The sequence below is a fragment of the Antedon bifida genome, chromosome 8 (genome assembly GCF_963402885.1).
Source record: "Antedon bifida chromosome 8, ecAntBifi1.1, whole genome shotgun sequence".
NCBI classification, from domain to species: Eukaryota; Metazoa; Echinodermata; class Crinoidea; order Comatulida; family Antedonidae; genus Antedon; species Antedon bifida.
The window spans coordinates 13409449-13431997 of NC_136233.1; the positions used below are offsets into that span (position 1 = coordinate 13409449).

Consider the following 22549-nt stretch of genomic DNA (forward strand, 5'->3'; position numbering starts at 1 on the left):
TTTCTTTTGTTGTTGACTAATGGAAACACATTTTCTTTAAAATTGAGATGCGAAATAAAAACCCCATAAAAATTGTTTAAACAAAAAAAAGAAAAAATGTTCTACGTAAAAATAATAATAATTTCTCCAAACTTATAAGTTTTTATTAAATAATGGACACAATTTTCTTTAAAATTAAATAGTTTCGACAAAAATTAAACTAGCAAAGTGTGATATCTACTAAAGTTTTGTTTTTTAAAGTTAATTTCAAACTTTGTTAGATTTTCTATTTAAAGTACTTTATTTTAAGTATTTTTTTCTGACAAGCTATGGCTCTTACAATCCCCTGGGGCAACCTCAAAAACATGTTCATCAAGTAGCTATAAAGAACAGGAAATATTAGGCTTAAATTAGGAGAAAACAAAAGGAAGCAACTGTACCACTGTAAAGTGATTTCTTAATGATAGAGTTAAAATGAACTTCCTATCCCCCAGTGTATATTAAACAACACCAGATATAAAAATAAGGTTTTTATACAATTGGTTTTAATTCAATGTCAAGTTTTAAAATTAAGTCATTTGTAATTAGGCCATTACTGTATATTCAAAGTGTAATTGAATTTAATAATTCAAGTATACTTCATTCAAAACAAATGAAAGGTATTTCATCGGTTACATTTATTTCAGCTGCTTAAAGAAACTAATATGTAACTCAAGTTAATTTTAATAATAAAATAATTTTTAAATAATGCAGCATTTTGGTTATTTTTAATCATAAATAATAGAAAAAATTGTGTGTTTATATCATCCAGTCAAACTTGGTTCCCACATGTTTTGATAAATAATATAAGTATGGTATTTCTTTTTCGATTCAAAGGTTAAGTATGTTAATCTTCAAAAATATGTTTAACACGATATTCAATACAATGTATTGTCAGGATTACGAACAAATATATGGCAATAAAAATACAGTTCTGTGAGCCGATAGTATATATATACGAGACCATAAATAGAAATGTGTACATTATCAAATAAAAATACAACTTTTTCTGATGTGAAAAATAACCATCTTCTATTCTAGAGAATACAATAGTCGCACAAAACATTCATTGTTCTACAATACAATTCTAAATTGAAACGTTGACCAAACTACAAAACTATATTGTGCATAGCACTAACCCGCCTGGATTTAAATTTACTTATAGCACACAACATTTTCCATAGTTTTGAAATACATACATATAAATAAATGTCTTTTAAAGAAACAGATCCCCCAAAACTATACATGACATAAAAGTGATTTGTAAAATTATAAAATAAACTTGAAAATAAAATGTTGATAATTATTATCAGTCTTGAAATAACACTGTTAAAAAGATATATTTTACATAACTGTCAATAAAATATTTTTTTTTAACGTTTAGTTATTTTAAATATAGAAATAATTACATTTGTATTTACAAATGTTGTTGTAAACACAATAGGAATCACAGTTGAGTTGTCAGATTAATCTTATTCATTGAATAACAACCTCATGAATATTCATTATTTCAAAAGCTATCAATAGTACGGTACAATAGGCTAAATTAATTATGCCATATGGTTTAAATAATAAATATTCATAGATCATAATTCACTGAGTAGCAATACACATGTCTCATGTTGTTGCGTTGACCATTCTATCCATTTCTTTTAAAGGATCACTTGATATATTAGTAGGCGTATACATCTCTCTAAAATATTGCTGATTGGGCCTTAAAGCTGCTATGTTGGGTTTGATGCCCTTGAGGAATTTGCTCATTTTCACAGGCATTAAAGATTTCCCGCCAGATACACCAGTTGTATTGGAAACAAGCTTGTCGATCTCGCTAAGTGGATCGGACATACAAAATGGGTCATTACCGTCCTGAGGCCGAATGTACTGAACCGTGTTTTCATGTTTTTTTTTCTGTAAAGTTTTAGCAACCGGTTCCTCTTTTATGCTAATTTTTGATTGAACGTTTGGTGGAGTGGTCCTTAAATCACAGTTTCCATTCGCTTCTGCTGTGATTGGAATTTCGTTCACTGATGTGGCAAGTTTATCTAATGGACTTTCTGTTGATCGCATTTCCTCTACGACAGAAGATGACAGTTTGTGCGAATGAGAATCTGGAGAAGTCTGCTTTGCATGATCTACATGGTCAATTTCCATTGGCTCAGAAATTTTCTGAATCTCAGTCACTCTTCGTACAATAACCCCTGACCCAGGTTCAGGCCATATCCTTACCGGTTCAGATTTGACACATTTTTTGTTGATTGAGTCGCCAATGTGTTCATATTCATGATTACTGAATTCATTTTTTATGCGAACATTTCCAAGTGAACTGGTTGGTCGTCGTGAAATGACAGTGACAGGGCTGTCACGGCAGTTTGAATCATTTGGTGGGTGGATACTATGCCTAATATTTTTATCCTGCTCAATTTCATCGGCTCTTTCTGCATCAGTGTCGTCTGACTCATTGACAAGTTTCTCAATCAGGGTATTAGCTGTGTATATACTTCCATCAATTACTTTATTGCTCAAATCAAGGTCAATATCCGTTGATTCAGTTTTTATACTAGGTGTATCTTTCTCCTCGGAGTGGCTACTCTCGATGTCTGTTTTATCAGACATCGTCTCTTGAGAATTACTGCGATTCATTTGCCGAAAATGTAATCGTTGAGCAGAGTACCATTTTGGTAATCCGGTTAACGTACTTGGAATTGACCGTATCTCATCTTCAACGTCATCCGTAGCTCTAGACACCCACCGATCAACATTATTTGAAAATGCGCTTTTTTCAAAGTTCATTTGCTTCGCTGTCTGCACCATACATGCTAGATTCCCTAGGGGATTCTCCGACATTTTATCGTTTTTAACCTTTGACCCTGTTGGTAGTATTACAACAAAATCATCAGGATCAACATATTTTTTAACGGGTGCATGAACCTGAGCTTGTGAACTCAATGGTGGTGGTACTTCGTTATGCACAAAAGAATAAAGCTGTTGTATGGAGTTCTCCTTGGGCATGTAATCTGGAAGAGATGAGTTTTTCGACTGTTTTGTCATTTCCTGAAAATGGTTGGGGCTTTTTACTGATGAATCTGGTTTATCATGTTTGTTGTCATCCTGGTGTCTTTCCTCATTTGATTCTTCTTTATCATGATATTTCTGCTTTTCCCCGTTGTACTTTGTATCATCGTGTCCAGGTTGACTAGTGGTATTCATAGCATGCTTATTGGCCACCTGTTGTTGAGTGCTCATTAGTTTTAAATGCGTAAACGTCCCATTACTCGTCGGTCGCTGCATCATCGTTTTCCACAAATGTTTCTGATCACCAGAAATATGATAGTGTCCTGTTTGCTTTATGTGTGCAGATAACCTTTGAATGTTCGAGAAGGTGTGCGAACAACGAGTGCAACGCAATGGTCGACCTTTTCTCCAACTCAAACTATCCATTAGGTATCTGTCACTGAAATAGTGTTCATCAGGTTGATAACGATCTTCCACATCCGAGTCTGACGGTGACCGTTGTGGCCTGTTTAAATTTGAATCGGACGTGCGTGATAGTTTTTGTGCTTTCAATGGTTGGCTTGCCATTATTTCATTGCTATCGGGAATATGTGATAGAGTACTTAATTCTTGGAAATTTGGTGATTCACGCGATATCACACATACTTTATCAGGTATCACTAAGCCTGGTGGACTATCACCTGTGTCCATTAAATCATCGTCATCATCATCGATTTCTCTCCCAGTTGTCATTGAAACATCATCGCTTCTGTGTGAGTATCCACTTTTGTGACCAGGAACTTTGTTGTAATGTTGCGTTCGTAGCATGTGCATGGTTAAGTCCTCAAGGTTTGAAAACGATTCACGACAAACGATACACTTCATAACCTGCGCAACGGGTATTTCCTCCTGAAAAGCACCAGTTTCAAGTTTCGGTCTCGCGTCAAATCCTTTATTCGATAAATGCTGTTTTTTATCATGTTTTGTTTTACTAAGATGAACAGTGTATTCGAAAAAGTCAGAAAACGAACGACCACAAACAGAACAACGGTAAGTACATATATCACGCGTGCGAAACCCACCAGGCGGTTTGGGTCGTCTGCGTAAAGAACAAGTACTGAATAAATTCCCTTTCGGAGCCATCATAACATTATAACCACGCTCTCGCAACAACTGAGTGTTCACAGATTTCATGCTCTTGTGCCCTGTAGCGATAAGATGAATTGATAACATTCCTATATTTGGAAAAGCCTGGTAACAATCGGTACATAAAACAAAATTTCCCTGATCAGAAGCTGTGCGGTAAAAGTTTACTTGGGGTGGAAGAACATTATAATCAGTGGGCATTTTGGAAACGTTCACAAGAGCTTCTTTAGGTATTAAATTATGCTGAACTGTCTTTTTTAACAAGTCTTTAGAATTTTCGTTGGTTGGAGTAGGTTTTTCTTTCGGTTTTAAGCTATTGTCGTGGTTCCTTTGCAATTGTTGTATAAGTTCAACAGGACTCCTACTGTGAGGATTCTGGTTTGGCGGACTTCGACTTCTGAACATAACATTTTGCTCTGATTGTATTTTATCGGAATATCCGCATTCACTATGAGTTCTCTTAAGACTGAGGTCAAGGGCAACCTCTTGTTCCTGGTTCGGAGTTTTACCTCCTTTGCCAGACGTCTCCTTATCATCTCTCCGCGACTTAACAGTAAAATCCAATGGTATATCTTGGTTATAAGAACCTTTCTCTTTTATGAGTTCTTTTTTGAAGTTAGAAGATGATGTTTCACCAACCATTAGCGATAAGCTGCGTAATGGTGAGTCGACAGAGGGCGGTGTTTGTGGTGTTGAAGCACGAGTAGAATCGGTCTCCAGCTTTTCCTCATCACTTGACATATGATCGTCATCCTGATCTTCATCTGACTCTTTTCCAGCTGAAACAAAATAAACAGAAATCAGTATTCAAATCTTACCACAATATAGTGACTAGTCAAAATACGTTTTCACTGCATTGGCTGGAATGCCTTTCTATATTTTATAAACCTTTAAAAAAGTGTTATGTTGACTAAGCCCAACATAGAAAAGATATAAAAAGACAGGGTTGGGCAAAATCAACATGAATAATTACATATAGTTTTGATAATAAATTTTACAAAAAAAAAATATTTAAAAAGAAATTAAAAAGAAAAAAAGCTGATCTTGATATGATAAAATTGTAGGTCATTGTGACTTGAGCAACATAACATTTTTTAGGCACAATTTTTGTTTATTACTCAATATAATTAAACGAATAAAGAAGCTAAAATGTATTGAGATCCTTTGCAACCAAAGTCAATCTATTACATTTCTGAATTGTCATAATGGTGTAATTGCATTCTTTACAATTACACAACCAAAAGAAAATCGGTTTGACTGTAGAATTGAACTATAACCTTTAGTAAAATGATAGCGATCATTTATTAGCAATTACGTGAAGTTTATGAATACATTGTACTGTATAAAGATTGAAACCTGTGGTTGAATAATTCAATTTGCAGTAAAAGTTTTAAGAGACAAACAGTTCAATCAATTTATATCAATCATACACAACACTGAATGACATGATGAATATGCTGTATAATTTATTCACATTTCAAAAATTTGAATTGTGAATTATCAATTATAGTATCATATAATGGCAGTGTGATGATGGTTATGGAGTTTTCTATTGATGTATCATGTTGACGAAGACAATGATGAAAGATTATGTAAAATGTTGCTACGTTGAGTGAAGAACAAACAAGATGGTAGTTATAATCTTCTAATCTGATTTTTAAGGCGAAAATTTCTTTTTGGATTTAGATTTATGGTGGTGATACTGACAGTGATGAAAGAAATTATATAATAACTTAAATTACTTTGTTATAATATTATTTATAAATGAATTGTTCAGGATTTAGATTATTTTAATAAAATATACAATAAAATTACTAATATTTATTATCCAGATATCTATAATTCTATTTTTAATGTAAACTTAACACATAATTATCTATATTACATATTAGGTTTTAAGGTATGTCAACAAAAGAGACGATATCTCCTGCTGTACATTCCCATAGGTTTTAAAGGGTAAATTGGCCACTTGCTTTCTTGTTTGTCCAGTACTAACTGTATCTGATTTAAAGATGATTTGATTGTGGTCGGTTTTTTTTAAACACGCTATCCTGGAAAGTATAAAACAAATAGATTAGGAGCTGGGTGTTTCTCCAAAGTTTTGCTTGCTCCCGATTTATATGGTGATGATGGTATTTAAGAACAGTAACTTCCTCTAAAGCTTGATTCCCACTAGGACGCAATGCAAGTGCAATGTAAGTGAGTTAAACAGTCACATGCGATATTTCGAATGATCCATTGAGTCGTGATTGGTCATCTCACTTATGTTGCGCCTTAAGTTGTTGCATTCTAGTGGAAACCAAACTTAATAACTGTACATATTGTTGTTTTCCATTGTTTCTACCTTTTATTTAGGGTATAATAATAGAGAACAATATCAAAAACTGAATTCTAAGCAGTTCATTTATAAATAATCAACCATAATTATTACGAAATGTGATAACGCACATAGTGTACCATAAGGAAATGTACGTACTTAACACAAAAATCACCATGTAATACAAACGCATCGACACAACGCGATTACATAATTTGTGAATATTAAGATTACACAGGTCAAGGATTAAACACTTCTTACGACTAAAAAACAACTTATTGTTAAGTGTTTGTATCGCATGATGAAGTATCGGCCTGTTATCTGTCGGTGACAATTAAGTCATTTAAACATTGTCTTGATTCGGTAAAGAATTATTGTATTATGCTATTTTACCAATAACAAAGATATTGACAATTGATAAAATGACTGTTAATCTTCAATATGTTCCCGCCTGTAAGTGGTGAACCATGAGTTCACTGTTGGTTGGGAAATGAAATAAATAAATAAATAAATATGATAAAGTACTCTGAGTATGACCAACTTTCTTGAATACAGTAATTATAAATATTTATATTTATAAAAAGAATAACTTTTAATTATATTATTTATGTACTGTACAACTTAAATGTAATTAAAATTGCTCAATAATTGTTAATACTGTATTTAAAACGAACTAAAAAAAACTTTAAAGCAAAAATGATCGAGTCAAATTTGCTGGCAGCCAGTGGGTTTTTTGGTTGATTTAACCGTTTGTTATGTCTTAGTGAAAACATTTTTTTCTTCTTTTCTGCGGAAGTGATTAACTTTATTAAAACTACAAAATAACCTATTCAAAATCTGATTTTTTTAATCAATAAATCTTTAAACTGGGCTAATACTATAGTAGTATGACTATTAACAATGTAATTTAAAGTAATTTATTTTTGCTATAGTTAACAGTAGTTTCTTATCAAGATTGTATTCTCAATCGCATCTTGTCAAATGATTCATCAACTTCTCAGTCATGATTATTTATTTAATATTATTTATTACAATAATAATTTATTTATTTCAAACACTTGGCAATTACAGGATGGATAAACGATCATGCTTATATAAATAAAAGTGGGTGGATATTTAGTGAGTGAGTTACCAACAATGTACTACTGTAGGTCAGGATTGAACCCTGGACCTTGGGATTAGAAGGCAAGCATAATGTTATTGTTAACCACCTCATCACACTGATTCAAATTGCAACTAGTATTCCTTCAATCATTTCTTGACATTTTATTTTTGTTCTTTAATAATAATACAGTAAAAAATATCAGGGAATAATTTCGCAAAAAAAAAACCAAAACAACCTTTGCTACACATTTCTAAAATTATCTTTCTCTAAAATGAAATTTTTTCCTGATTATGTTTTAAAAATGATTCTATAGTTTACACAATTTTGTTGTTAGTTAGGCTTTTAAGTTTTCAGAATTTTGTTTTCGAATGTTGTTCATGTGAACGAAAAATGGTCCGTTACTTACAATAACAGCATTTTAAACCTTACTGTATTTAAAATATTGTTGAACATCTTTGTACAGCTAAATTTAAGAACTAAACAGATGAACTATTATGGTGCAAGTGCCATACTGTTTTAAACAAAGGGCTTGACACAACATAACACCACTTGTAAAGTAATAATAAATCTATCAATCTAATAATATGCTGGCAGTAAGGGGATCAACATGTCAATCAATGTCAAAGGGTACCTGTCAATAAATGCTGGCAGGTGAGTAAATAAAACACAACTAATAAATGCTCTATTTACAATCATGTATTGGCCATATAATAAAACACATGCATAAACTCACCTTATGTAAATTCTTAGATATTGATTGCCATGATAATAATTACTAAGTTTTATTTACATACAATACAAAGGTTTCAATTAATAAAAGTAACAAAATGGTTATCCATCCAGTATAATGTATAGGAATATTTAACTGAGCAGTATCAAGGGATTCTTTACTTGTAATGTTACTGCTAGCAAGGCTTGGTTTAATACCAATTGGACACGGCAATGCAACAATGTAGGTGCAACGCAAGTGAGTTGACCAATCCACAAGCAACGGTCAGATGACCCATCATGTTGTGATTGGTCAAGTTACTTACAGTATGGTAGGCTTTCCTTGTGTCCATAACCAAGCTTGGTTTATGGTTTCTAATGGTCTTCATTCACTGCAGAGTATAATGTGTGCATGATAGTTGATGATTACCGTCCATTGTTTTATATAAAGGTTTGTATGGAGGAACACTGGTGAAGTATCGGAATAATAATTTAGTAAAAGTAGATTAGTGCTATAGCTCAAGATATTTAAACTTTACCAACTTCCATGATGTACAGTTCAAACCATGTACTCATTACAGTATTTGTTTATTTGTGTCTCCATTTATTTCCCTCTGTATTGTGAAAGTGTGATATCTTTGCAAAATGAACTGATCAATGCAATAGCTCTTATTTCATATGGTAGATGTACAGTACTGTATGTACTCTGCAGTAATTTCATTAAATTATTCATCTTAATACAAGGAATAAAAACAATCAAATACATTGGCATAAACAGCACAAGCGTGAGACATGGAACACAAAAAGTGAACTAAATCACTGCCAAGTGGGGACTGTAATACTGTAGAGCCTAGAAGAACAACTACAGTACAACCCAATGGAATTACGAAAATGGAAACAGTAGCCATCACCTCCTGAGAGCTAACCAACTGCTGGCCTATTTGCCTTGAAGCGTTCTTGAAGATTGTATTATTATTAGCTAGCAATATCACATTAACCTATAGACAGCACTTTGACCTGGCATCAATACTAATTTATCAAAAGCAATTTGTTCTCTCATGAATGAATATTAATACCGATGTTATTGTTATCGCCCAGTTGAAAACCAATCATGAGTCCTGTTGTATCAATGCAGGCTAATAAATGCATGCATGCTCCTAAATAATATAATTTATATGAAGCAATAATAAGATAAATCTTCAATTCAATATTCAAACAATTTGATAAATAAATCTATTATTATTATTATTACTTTTTTGAATGGAAAATACTAAAAGACCTTCACACTGGATAATAAGAATAATTTGGTTTTCTATTTGGGTTGTTAATAAATTGGTTGTTTGCTATAATTGTGCAAGGAATTCTTTGTTTCGACAGCAAGATTTAGATGTTGCTATGTAATATTAATCTTAAGCTCTGTTTCCACTATCAAACTTTATGTGACAAAAAAAATGTGACACTTTTTTTTTAAACTAGTTTGATAGTGTAGACAGAGCTTTATTCAAGTTTTGTCCAAACTTTAAAGCATCATCAAAATTCATATCTTAATAAAAAGAAAATTAATTGTGATTATTTTATTTTTAACATTGAATTAAGCACATAGGGTGATTGGCCTACACTGCAGATCACTTAAATGAAATCCCCATTTATAAATAATAGACAAGACAAGTTAAACTAAAAAAAAAAACATAATTTAAAGAAAAATGCAATATTCAACTAAAAGCCTTCTGAAAGAAACATTATTCTGGTTTAATACAGGTAGCTTTTATTTTGTCTTTGTGAAATCATTATTTTTTGTGTTCGGTGTTTCTTTAACCAAAAGTAAATGTCTTATGAAAACTACAAGATGACCTACTCAACTTAGGGGAACAATACATTGTAAATAAATTAACTTATTAATATTATTGTCTTTGCCTGAAAATTTTTAATTTTTATTTTTTTTTCACAATTTGTAATTAGTTAATAGTAATGTATACACCAGTAGTAATAATAGAGATACAAAAATGTCACAGTTGTTGCTTTTTTATTTTTTCCAATCTATAATAATTATTATACTTTGCACAAAAACACTAATATTGTGAAGATATAGAATTGTATTCATAAAACCACCTGTTCAAAATGTTTCACAGATTAGTTGCACGAATGATAATGAAGTCATAATTTAAATACACCCTTTAAAACAGGAACTTATTACAAGTTAAACAGAAATTGATTTTAAAATTCCAAACACTATAAATAAATTTAAAGAGTACACAATTGGAAATGACTGCTCATTATAAAGTGCCTACCCAGGTGAAACTTGGGATATAGTACTTTATTCAAACTAAACGACCTTTAACCCTGGTAAACAGAGCCAATGAAGTGGGAATATTTTATGAGATTTTTATTAAATGTATTCATACAAGAAACCAATCGAGAGGCAGTATTTTGAGTGTTCAATTTAGCAGAACCAATGGAATGATGAATAATGATGTTATGTTACAATATATTATATCAAGCAAATTGTGTATGCATGTCAAGGTCTATGATCCTTGTCAGCCTTAATTCTTAGAGGAGGTGGTCGATCAAAATATTCTGACTATCTCCCAAAAAAAAAACAGAAGCCATGACCAAGATATGTCACGTTACAAGATGTACAATGAGAGAAATCAAAGCGAGTAGATTCTTTGTGACAAGCTGGAGTGTTGGTTTACAGCTCGGGAGATGGATACGTGTCACATGACTAAATAGCAATTGTATCTACTCATGCATTTATAACATATGGCCACTGTAACTTAAGTGTAAACTTTATTTGTACAATCAATAAATTTGATTTGATGTATCTATTTTGTCTTTACTTTGCATAGATCACTGTTTTAATATTAAATAATGTATATTTAATATTGCAATGTATACAATCATATTCAATACACACTCTTTAAAATTGTTATTACAATTCATTGGAAATAATGTCTATTTTATAATTAATATAATGTTTCAAATAGTTAATACTAGGCTTGATTTATTATTGAATTGAAGATTTTAAATAAAGGAGACCTAAAGAATAATAGTAGTAGCGACAATTTTGGTACGTGTGAAGGAAGGCTCAGCCTAGGTCTATCTATTCCAGAGGCTCTGGCTTAGATAGACATATACGCTCAAAGAGCTAGACCCAAAATATTTATGTTTCTTTTTTTTCTTCTTTATATCATTGTTGTTGTGCTAACATTAATATAATACAAATAATGTATTATTGATAAAGTATTTATTCTTTTATTTTATAGCATCCATAAAAAGGAAAATATAAAAACAAAACAGGGTACTTTATTTTACTAAGGGTATACAAGAAGTACGTACTGTACATTACGTTATTTATTACATTTTCTTGAATCATTGAGTACTGTACGTACAAAATGCTTTAGATAGTCAATAGATAATGTAGCAACACCTCTGCAAACGGTTTAATTTCACTTTCAATCAATTTATAACTATTTGATTTATTACATAAGAACTGAACACTAAACAAATGGCTTTTTGAGTAACAACGCCAGAACATACATCTTAGGCCTACGGTTTGACTGATTGAACTGCCTCAGCCTAATGTGCGTCTGATGTGGCTATAACGAAGTGCGAAACCAACCTGTAAAATTCACAAAGACAGCTGACAATACAGTTAAATATAAGCTGACTTTAGTTTTGCTAAATTTAGTCATATCTGCTAACTTTTATTACCACAATGTTTTTGATGAGTACATATTCGATCGGCATCACGGAAATGCAAAACGAAAAATCACGCTATGGGAAGGAGAACTTGATGATATTATAGGATACTTGACAAGAAAAAAATTCTGAATTTTATTGTCATTGTCAGTTTTAGATAAAAAAAAAGTTTAGTCGTATGATAAGATTTGAAGTATGTTTTTCTTTATAAATGTTTTATTAAGTATGAGTGACTGAAAATCAATAATGATCTTATTGTCAAATACAGTTAACTACAAAAAGCACATAAGTGCCAAAATGTTTTTAAATTGTCATTAAACTAAAATCCTCTTCTTCCCTCTGTATTCTATAAATTTTTTGTTTCTCAATTTATAATAACATGACTTGTTCTAACATTACTGTACAAACTATTTTTTTTTCTCTTTCCAGAAGAAAGTTTACTTTGTGATGGACTAACATTTGTATTTGTGAAAAGCATGTGACTGAATCCAATTCTACTAAAGGAGGTATGTAGCACTTTTGTCCAAACATATTTGTGTGAATTGGTTGATGATGGTACATTGTATTGCTGTGTCCTTAAGATCGAACTTTAAGCTGTTGGTGCACCATGAGTAAAGGTTCTTCTCCCTGTTGTCACAAGATCCAATTCTGCTATGTTAAAATTACTGTAATATTCAGTGTTCTGTGGATTTGTTGGAACTGTCTTTATCAGATAATGACTATACAAAAATAAATATTTTTTTACAAACTTGATAAATAATAACGAGGAAAAATTGCTCAATTGTCCGGAGTTGTCAGAATATAATGTTGCACCCACGCTTCAGTAATCCCTCCGATATCCTTACATTGATGAACACAAATTAGACAAGTTGAAGAATATTCCAAAAACAGACGTTATTAATGACTCCGTCTCATGCAGCAATAATTGTAAGGTCTTCAACAATGATCATTAATTCCATATCTCTCAACAGACATAAAAAATCCCAACAAAATAGAAATATAATTAAAGAGACAGGTAGAGGTATCAAGGGACAATAAAATATGCGATCACATCAAGAATTAAGAATATAGACAATGCTGTATGCCATGGCATAATCTACAATAATAGAACTGGTCATATTAAAACTGTATGTAGATCGTGGTTTTATATAAAAATGTACATAAAAATGTGTACCAATGGTCAACTGGACTTGCATGTTCAGATGTTCTGAAGTAAACTGAAGCAAGTCTTTGGACACCTACTGTACTGTACGGATTTTAACAGTTGTCACCATTACTAAAGTATACATACTGTACTTACATATGCCAGTACAGTGAGACAATATCATGGTCATACAATAGGAAGGGAGAGAATACAACTGCTGATGAAAGTAAAAGGAAGAAGTCAACATTTGCTAAATCTCTACAATCAATAGGGAGCTTTAAATTTGCGAAGACCGACGACCAAACTATGTCATGTTAATTCATTGTGCACATATATGCAGAGATACTGGAACGCGTGTTCTCGGTCGCCACCTCAACACATGTTTCTAAGTCCATGTGATGACCGACGACACATCAATTGACCAGACAACACACGGCAAGTTCATCTGAACTGCATATTAACATAACAAGTCAATTGATGTTGGTCATCACATGGACGTACCTGTACATAAAACCATCAAACCTGTGTTGAGGTGGGGAGCAAAGACACGCGTTCCAATATCTTTGCATGCGCACAATGAAAACATGACGTAGTTCAGTCGCTGGTCATTGCAAATCGCAAGCTCCATATTGATTGCAGAACAATAGTCATTATGATATATCCATGCTATACTGTACGTCATCCAGACCGCATCTGACGGAATCAGGGTTCCGAATCAGTATGGTGCAGTACACACTGTGTACTGTACACTGCATCCACACCAGTGCATCACTGTACCCAAGCCATTATGGTATCATACTGTACACTGCATCCGAGTCACTATTTCTGAGCAGTTACGGTAACTAGGCATCCAAGACCGTATCTATTCATCCAAGTACTATGTCAATACAGTAGTACTTAAAATACAGGTGTTTATGAGAAACAATAATGGTATTTAAAGGATATGAACATTAAAGGAACAAGCAAGAACATGAATACAAACTTTGATAATTCAGACCATAAAAAGTAAAAACGTGAAACGCGACTAAAAAGTTTTTAGTCACGTGCAACGCGACTCTACAGCTCACTATGTCTGTCGGTCGGTAAACACTAACTTGAGCACGCAACTGCAGCCATGTATATGGTCTTATTTTATGTAAAAAGAAATTATAGTTATGCGTTTCATCAAATCTTATTTGATAAGAATCAATCAGCATTTCTTGATCTAAAAATTCCAAGAATCGGATCTCACATTAAAACATCAAAGGCTTTTATTGGGGAAAAATCCCTTTTCTTTAATAACGTTTTGAAGACAGATTGGTATCCATCATGGAATATAATATCGTTTAAAACTACTGAAGGCTGTCTAACGAGAAACTTGCAGCTGAGGACATACTGCCAGTCAATATTAATTTTGTTTGGTTTTAGTAACAAAGTAAATAATTATGTCTGGTACAAATACAATTATTCTAGGAACTGCTGTACAGTATGCTTTTAATAAAAATTGGGAGGAGCAAACGTTACAATCTTCATTGATTTCCCTGGGAGCTTACTGAATCTCCTAAATATTAACAAAATCTCCCAAAATTTTGGTTTTAAATAAAAATATTTTTCAAATCCATGTTTACTGTCTGAATTTTGTTTTTTAGATTATTTCTGTATTTATACATAATTACATCTGATTAGTTGCTAGAACGCGGTAAACATTAAAATACCAATTGCACGAGGTATTTTAATAGGCATTAAAACGCGTCAAATTTGTTAAAAATGTAAACCTCCCAAAATTGTTGGGTTGCAACATCTGGAGAAGGGAAAACAAACACTTTTAAACACTTTAAAGACAGATGATATTTTCCGTATTTCTTCTATTTCCAAGGCATCCACAGCCTAGCTGTATCTAAAATAAAGAGTTGATGCCAACAACACGCCAAATTATTGCTTACATTAAATATTATATTTCTGTATTTCTGTCTGTATATAGAGTTCTGTGACGTGACAACAATAGATGGTGCTGCGTGGTTGCTAGCCAACCAAAAAATGCGTTCAACGCTAATATGTTGATTTTTTTTTAACTTAAACTGTAGTTGAAGAATAAATAGATTATTAAAAACAAATATTTAGTGATCTTTTGAAATTTTAGTTTGCTTTTATTGAAAATTATTAAGTTTTAAAATGACTTCTTCAATAAGCCTATTCCAAACCATTGGTGACCTTGAAGTCACTCAGGCAGGTTGAACGCATTTTTTGGTTGGCTAGCAACCATGCAGCGCCACCTACTGTCCACGCAGCGCCACCTACCGTCGTGACGTCAGCACCGCAGAACTCTATAAGGAAATCAGGTGAAGTATTTTGTATAAAATCTTTGTAATTTACTGTAAAAAGGGATGGGGTGTGCTCAACGACTTCCTGGGTGTTTCTAATAAATAAGTTTAGAGCTACAGTATTATAAAAACCAATATTAAACACAGATTCAGAAAAAAAGTGGGAAACATACAATACAGAAATACTGTATTAAGTCTGTACTCTATGAAGCATTATGAAAATTGGGGCCCTTAAGCCTTTTTTCCACAAGGCAGTGGGGAAAAAAAACAATTGCGCTATCTTGTTAATAGTTTCCACTACACAAGAATGAATACAATTTTCATTTTGATTGTGTTATTTAATGTTCGATTTACACGAGTCTCATGAACGATGTGCTCTGATTGGTTGTATATTTATACGACAGGTTTAGACGACTAGTACTAGTACTCGGACTCTATCTGCACAAATTTAAATAGATACCAATAATAATCCAATCATTGGTAGTAATATGATTAACATTATATTGCCATATGTTATAATTACAATATTGATTGATTATAAATCCATGTTTGTACATGGCCATTCATCAATGGTAACCATATGGTATGCAAAGCAAATAATTTGAAAAATATTTACAATTTTTGAAGATTTCACAATCTACTGATTAAATTCTGGCAATGTTGACTCTATCCAAATGGATACATTGGCAGTATTCCCTAATTAAGTCTACAGTATTGTCAAATTAATTTTTTCGTCAACACCAGCCAGTGTTTTTTAAACTTCATTTTTGAATGAATTAATTAACCTTTGTTTTGTGAATGACCTGAGAATAATGATTCTGTGATAGGGTTTTTTAGTAAAAATTACGAAATACCAAAATCGGTTTTAAGGAAATACCTTCTTCGGTTCTTGAATTACAGTAGTACTGTATGCAATACCTAGATAAAAAAATTTGAACTAAACAAAACGGTTAATAATCGTGAAGATTTATATAGCGCCATATCTTCAACAATAACGCTGTGGACTTGTTTCGCCTTTTCAACAACATTCTTCTCCCCCAAGGGTCAGCTCATGTCGGTGCTGCCAATTACTGTACGTTTTTTGTCACCGATAGTGGCTGGGTCAGATAGTACACCGGGACAAACCCTACTCGTCTCGAAAGATGTACTAGGTTCTTGATAGTGCACACAAGCATTGTGTGTACACTGGACCTACGGTTATATTACTTATCCAAAAAGACTCGTTCTACCACCAGAACCTTGGAGCGATTGAGCCTCAAATCCTTGCCATAAGGGTTAAGGATTACGGTTGAATGAAAAGTCTGTAATATTTAGGTTCTCTGTTAGGGTATTTTGAGATGTTCTACAAGACATCAAGACATGCTGCAGTTTGGTTGGATAAGATGGTCACCCTGTAGGCTGAAGATCACTTTACTTCACTTGTTTAATTCCTACTGGAGGACATTTGTATTGCATGCATTCTTTATAATGATATTCTCTGTTCAAACATATGATTGACATGGAATTCTATTATAACCAGTTCATTTATTTATGATGATACAGTACCATGTCAACCGTATCACACTCCAAGTGCAAAATGTTGCGTAATTTAAAACATATTGCAAACTACGATTAGGAGTAGAGATCAAATAATTTAAAATGATGAGTAATAAAAACCTTAGTACTGTACTAGTATTATTAATGATTACATAAATATTTGACCATGATGGGCAGGTGTTCGCACATAAAGGTAGAGGTGAGGTCAAAGGTGTGCTACTTGTGATGTAGGCCAGGTAATCTGACACATAGTAGTAAAATAGTCAGTGTATCATTTACATTAATAACATTGAAATATAGTCAATGTAAATTTCTTAAGTTGTAAAAAACGTCAGTATTTGATGTACAGTGAAATATAGTATCTGCCAAGTGACATAGAAGGCAGTAAAGTTGTTCAACTTGCTAGTGATGCAACATAATGCGTTCAAATGGCAGTATATAATCATGTTGACATTCAAATATGAAATGGTCTTTTTAAAGAATGAAAAACTATGATGAGGCCACAATGTATTAAATTTTAATTCATAATTCAATGTTTTAATTAGGTATTTAGTTTTTTTTTACTGAACATATAAATCTAATGTTTATGTGCTCAATTTCTCTATCAGATATCACAATATGATGAGGCAAGTGCTAATATTTGATTTTATAATAATAATTAAAGTTTTTTTGTGTTCTATCAAAACATAAAAAATAAAAGTATTTAAAAAAATGTTTACACTTTTTTCAACCACTACTTTACAAATTGTAGTAAAACTGTATTTATCTTCTTTGGGTCCTCATACACAATACTACTGTATGATACTAATAATTTAATAATTTTTTAGGCCTAATAATGTTCAATGTTTTTTTCTAATAAATATTTGATACATTTTTTTTTCAATAAATAACAAAAATGTATAAAAAAATAAAACAAAAATATAATTTATTTTAAAAAAAAATAATTCAATACTGTATATCTTTTTCTCTTTTACGTTTCTGCATTATGTACAAATAATTTCATATCATTGCCAATTATTATTAAATTTGATTCATCCAATTTATGTCAAACCAATTCGTAAAATGTACTTAAAAGATATTCTGCCCTCAAGAGTGCAGATATAGGTTGTGACACGAACTAAACCACGATTGAATAAACGCGAGTTAAGTGCGAAGAAATTAAGTGAATGACTCGCGCAACTTGGGTTACATTGGTAATATATCTATCATGGGTTTGATACATGATCACAGCTTTGAAGAACTTAAAACTACCCTATCGATAAACGACACACATTCTCGTCAAGACTACGACATTAGCCTTTCAATCACAAGCAAGCAGTCCTGTAATCATATTACTGTGTGCGGTATATTGATGGATTATAGATCATTGCCATCTTTATTCAGGTGATTTACTACCAAATTTGACACATTGAATGTTATTAAATTATATTTCTCTTGTTTCTATAGTATATTTTTCCCTTTAAAAAAAAATCAATTTTACTAATGTCAACATTAGTTTAATGTAATAAAAATATAAACGCAGTATAAAACTTAAATTGTTCCAAGTTTTCAAGTTCTTAACAAATATTTGTATGCCAGTCACCAGAATAATTAATAATTTTTTAAAATAAAAGTGTTGTTTTTGTTATAGGCAATACAGAAAGTTTGCTGCATTGGTTAAAAACACACTAAATAAAATTAATAACTTTAATAGTTTTATATTTTGCTTTACTACTAATATTTTTTAATAGGGATGCCTAGGAAAAACTCCTTTATATTCCTAACCAGCAGACAGTACTGTACTGTAGAGAAATTCCATTCATATGTAAAAGCAAAACTATTGAACATTTGATTCTGTGATCTACTGTACTAACTAACCATTAGAAGAAAAATAACCTATTTTTTATAATGTTTATTTAAATAGCAAGTACTGTATTTTTACTATGATTTGATTTGTACTATTTCTAGACAGTTAATAGTATTGTTTGATGTATTTTGGCACAATACCTACTTTATTCATACCAGTACAGTATAGTGTCTGGCTGACAATTAATGATCTGTCATAAAAGTACCACTGTACAGTTAGACATTGATAGTAGAACTAAGCAATAGAGAGAAAAAACTTCTAAAAAAACATCCAAAACCCATCGAACCAACATTAAAGTTTACTGCATGATGGTCTACTCTTCAGAGACATGGCTGCCATTTTGGAATTGTTTTAAACACCTGATGAGCTAAACATTCGACAAGATGTCCAAAGAACGTTGACAGATAAATAGATAAATATCAAGTTTTTTTTATTACTAACTATTTACAGTGAATGGTGTTGCCTCAGGTATGTGTTTATCGAAAACCTGATAAACAACAGAAGAGTGACAATAAATCCAAGTTGATGTATCGAGTGATCAATTCAACAATTGAGTGAGGAGCATTTTTTTCTCTAAATGTATCATTGTCATTGTTATTCATGTCTTTTATTGGTGACATATTTTCAACATTATTGCTGAGCTTCTAGCGAGGTTTATTGACTGACGTGCTCGTGAAGAATGTAGACCATCCTGGGCTAGGGGTTACGTCATGTCGCTTCTCTGACAGCTATGCGTAGATAAAAGTAAATGAATAATGCGTGATTACATACAAATGAAAAGAAAAAAACAAATTTACAATAAAAAGTAATCAATACTCTATTATAATACAGTTTTTAAAGTAACTGAATAAAAAAAAATGAAATGAAATTATTAATAAATATTACAGTATCTTTAGTAGATTTTGGTAAACTTTAAAGTTCCAATTTCCCAAAAAATATATAAATATACTGTATAATATTTAAAATACTGTTAAAAAAGTATTTTTACTGTAGGGTCAAAAGAGTAAAAATTCTGCTTAATTAAAAGGTTATAAATAATTATTATTTTATAAATATGTTATTATAAAATTTCTAGAGCTGCCTTGAAGCTAAGGTTTACTGTACCTTAAACATTATTGTAGAAAAAAATAAATAACTTTAGTTTAATGATACAACTGTGTGCATGTTGTACTTTAAATTAAAAATGTCCACACATAACCATTTACAGTTAGTTAGTCGTCATTATAACGTTACAATATGTCTGTCTTTACATTGTCTGTCTAGAAGTTAAGATCATTGTACTGGCAGTGTAAAAAACAGACTTAAAATAATTATACAATCTTTAAGTGAAAAAAAAAAAAGTGAAATCGCAGGTTTTAACAGTAGTGCACATTGACTACTAAATGTCCTGGTGTACAGAAAAAGTTTAAAAGGAATAGTAACAATCTTTATGCCAAATATAGTTTTTAAAAGAGATAATTTGCAAATAATTATTGCGTTGACACATTAAAATATGATCACAAAATTACTATTAATAACCAATTCAAGCAATAAACAATCTTTTTTGGAACGAACGCAACAATAAAAAAAAATATCCAAAATTGAAAGAAACATTAACCGAAAAATGTCAATTTGCCTGAGATTTTTAATTTGTGATTTTTGGCATATTTTACAGTGAATACAAGATGGCATAGGTACATGGTAAATCTTCCATATTGTGCACAATAAAGGATATTTTCACTTTGATTTTGGAGACTGTAATTAGTACGACGACGACGTCCTGAGAGCAGGAAGGTCAGGTGACGAGGGAATTCCCTTTAATTCCTAGTCTTTTATGATTCACTTACATGGATTTCTCCAAAACTGATTTTACCACTATTTGTCTGTCAATCAGAATTATAAAATTTGATTGGCATTTTAATTTGAAGAAAATAATAAATAAGGAATTTTAATATTGCAATTTTTAAATCAAATATTAAAGATTCTTTACTATTTAATTTTTGCAGTATGTGCAATAATACAATTACATGTTATAGTTTTTTAAATAAGGGTCAATTTCCACCAGCATTCATATACTAGCCTAATAGTAATAACAGAAAAGATAATAAAAACATCTTTGCTTCATCTTTTTTTAACCTCTCTTTACATCCCTGTAAATAATCATTTAAAATAATAAATTGAAATATTTTTGTACACAATTTGAAACAGTTATCTTTAGTTTGGCTTCCCACATTTGATATGTTGATTTTAGCATGTGATCTCAGGCATGTCATTAATAAGTACACCATACTCCAATATCCTACAGATCAGCATATTTATGTTTCCATTATGCAGCTGGGCGGTAAGCCTTTGAAGTGCCTCAGTTTTTTCTGCCGCGGGCAATAAGCGGCAAACTTCGACTGTGCCATTCTGCAGTGCATCACTGATCACCTCTTGTATTTTTGAGTTGGTAAAAAACAAACCCTAACAACTTTTTCAGTTAGATCTTTTTAGATGGATCTTGAAAATCCTAATGTTTTAACCGATCTCTACATCTTGTATCTGTCTTTGTTGGGAGATTTATTGTGAAGCTTTTGAATTCGATTCGCTGGAGGGTGTCGACCGAGAACTGTCAATCAGCAAGCTCAATGAGAATGAAATATGTCACTTCATCACGCGTCAATAACGTTTGATGCACACACACAGAGAATTGAAACGAAGTGCCGCGCCTCGCCCAACTACAAAATAACCTTACGTAAATGCATCACAAAAGATAGTATTTTAGAATAAGAACAAGCAATACTTACTCTTTAGTCGCTTCGGCGTTTGTTGCTTTCTTCGAGGCATTGTTTATTTATGGTCAGCCTCTCACTTCACCACGGAAACGAAATATTTCCGAACCATCTCTCTGAGAAGATGTTTTCATTCTGTTTGTCCCACACTTTAATAAACAGCACACACCGCGGCCGTAATTCTAAATGTAGTCTTTTCGCACAGTCGCTAATTAAAAAGTGTATCAATTATTCGATAGGGGGCTCACTTGTAAAATTGTAATTGATAACAATTTTCTATTTTAAATAAACTAAAACGTTTGATGGAAATAAATAATATTTGTAAAATGTATTTAAACTCGATGCGGTGTACTTATACAATAGAGGGTGCTCGATATATTTCTTTCTGCTCTCTGTTTCATTTCTTTTATATATATTATATACAGACTTACTGTATTTATATATTTATAATGCTATATGGATATTCATAAAATAAAAATTATATTACGGTTAAAAACATTGTTATATTAGGCCTACATATTTATTACTGAGTAATGAATATGTAAATTTAATGTGAATAAGCTATACAAATTTAGGTAGCCTTGGTTCGATATTGCCGGCTGAGATTGGTATTGTAATCTCAGATTTCTAGGGACAATTCTACAATCAAACACACTTGTAATTAGTTTACGATGGGTAACATTATTTCATTGGTTATGAACTACACTTTGTGACTCCCGAATTCAAAAGTACCTACAGACAACTTTTAGAGGCAGATACAGAGGACTTACCAAGTTTGACAAATAAACAAAATGTCATAATAATAAAAAAAAATCTTGTAATTTCATTTATACTACAGGCCTACAAAATGCATACAAATTAATATAAATACATTATATTTATTGAGTTTTTAAAACGGGTATTTCTTCCGCGCGCACTTTTTAAATTTAAAATTGCTGTGTCACAAAAATAAGGTCTACAACAACCCAATAATAATTTCTTCACTTAAG

General features: G+C 31.7%; 1 protein-coding gene and 1 long non-coding RNA gene across 8 annotated transcripts in view; one reads left to right on the forward strand and one right to left on the reverse strand.

Moving 5' to 3' along the window:
* LOC144849952 (uncharacterized) overlaps positions 1-22549 on the forward strand; it is a 158146-nt gene that overhangs the window by 125091 nt on the left and 10506 nt on the right. For 5 of the 7 annotated variants that reach the window (XR_013614020.1, XR_013614025.1, XR_013614026.1 and 2 more), the window contains one exon: positions 12414-12490. This is a non-coding gene — a long non-coding RNA (uncharacterized LOC144849952). Of the gene's footprint in view, positions 1-12413; positions 12491-12955; positions 14769-15088; positions 15123-22549 lie in introns of those variants that run through there. The other 2 variants (XR_013614023.1, XR_013614021.1) reach the window with 2 other exon arrangements.
* On the reverse strand, positions 1496-21728 carry LOC144849942 (uncharacterized). The gene is made up of 2 exons (XM_078707077.1): positions 21576-21728; positions 1496-4934 (listed from the first exon to the last, which is right to left on the reverse strand). Exons 1-2 carry the CDS (start codon positions 21613-21615, stop codon positions 1636-1638), a joined length of 3339 nt encoding a protein of 1112 aa, XP_078563203.1. The 5' UTR covers positions 21616-21728; the 3' UTR covers positions 1496-1635.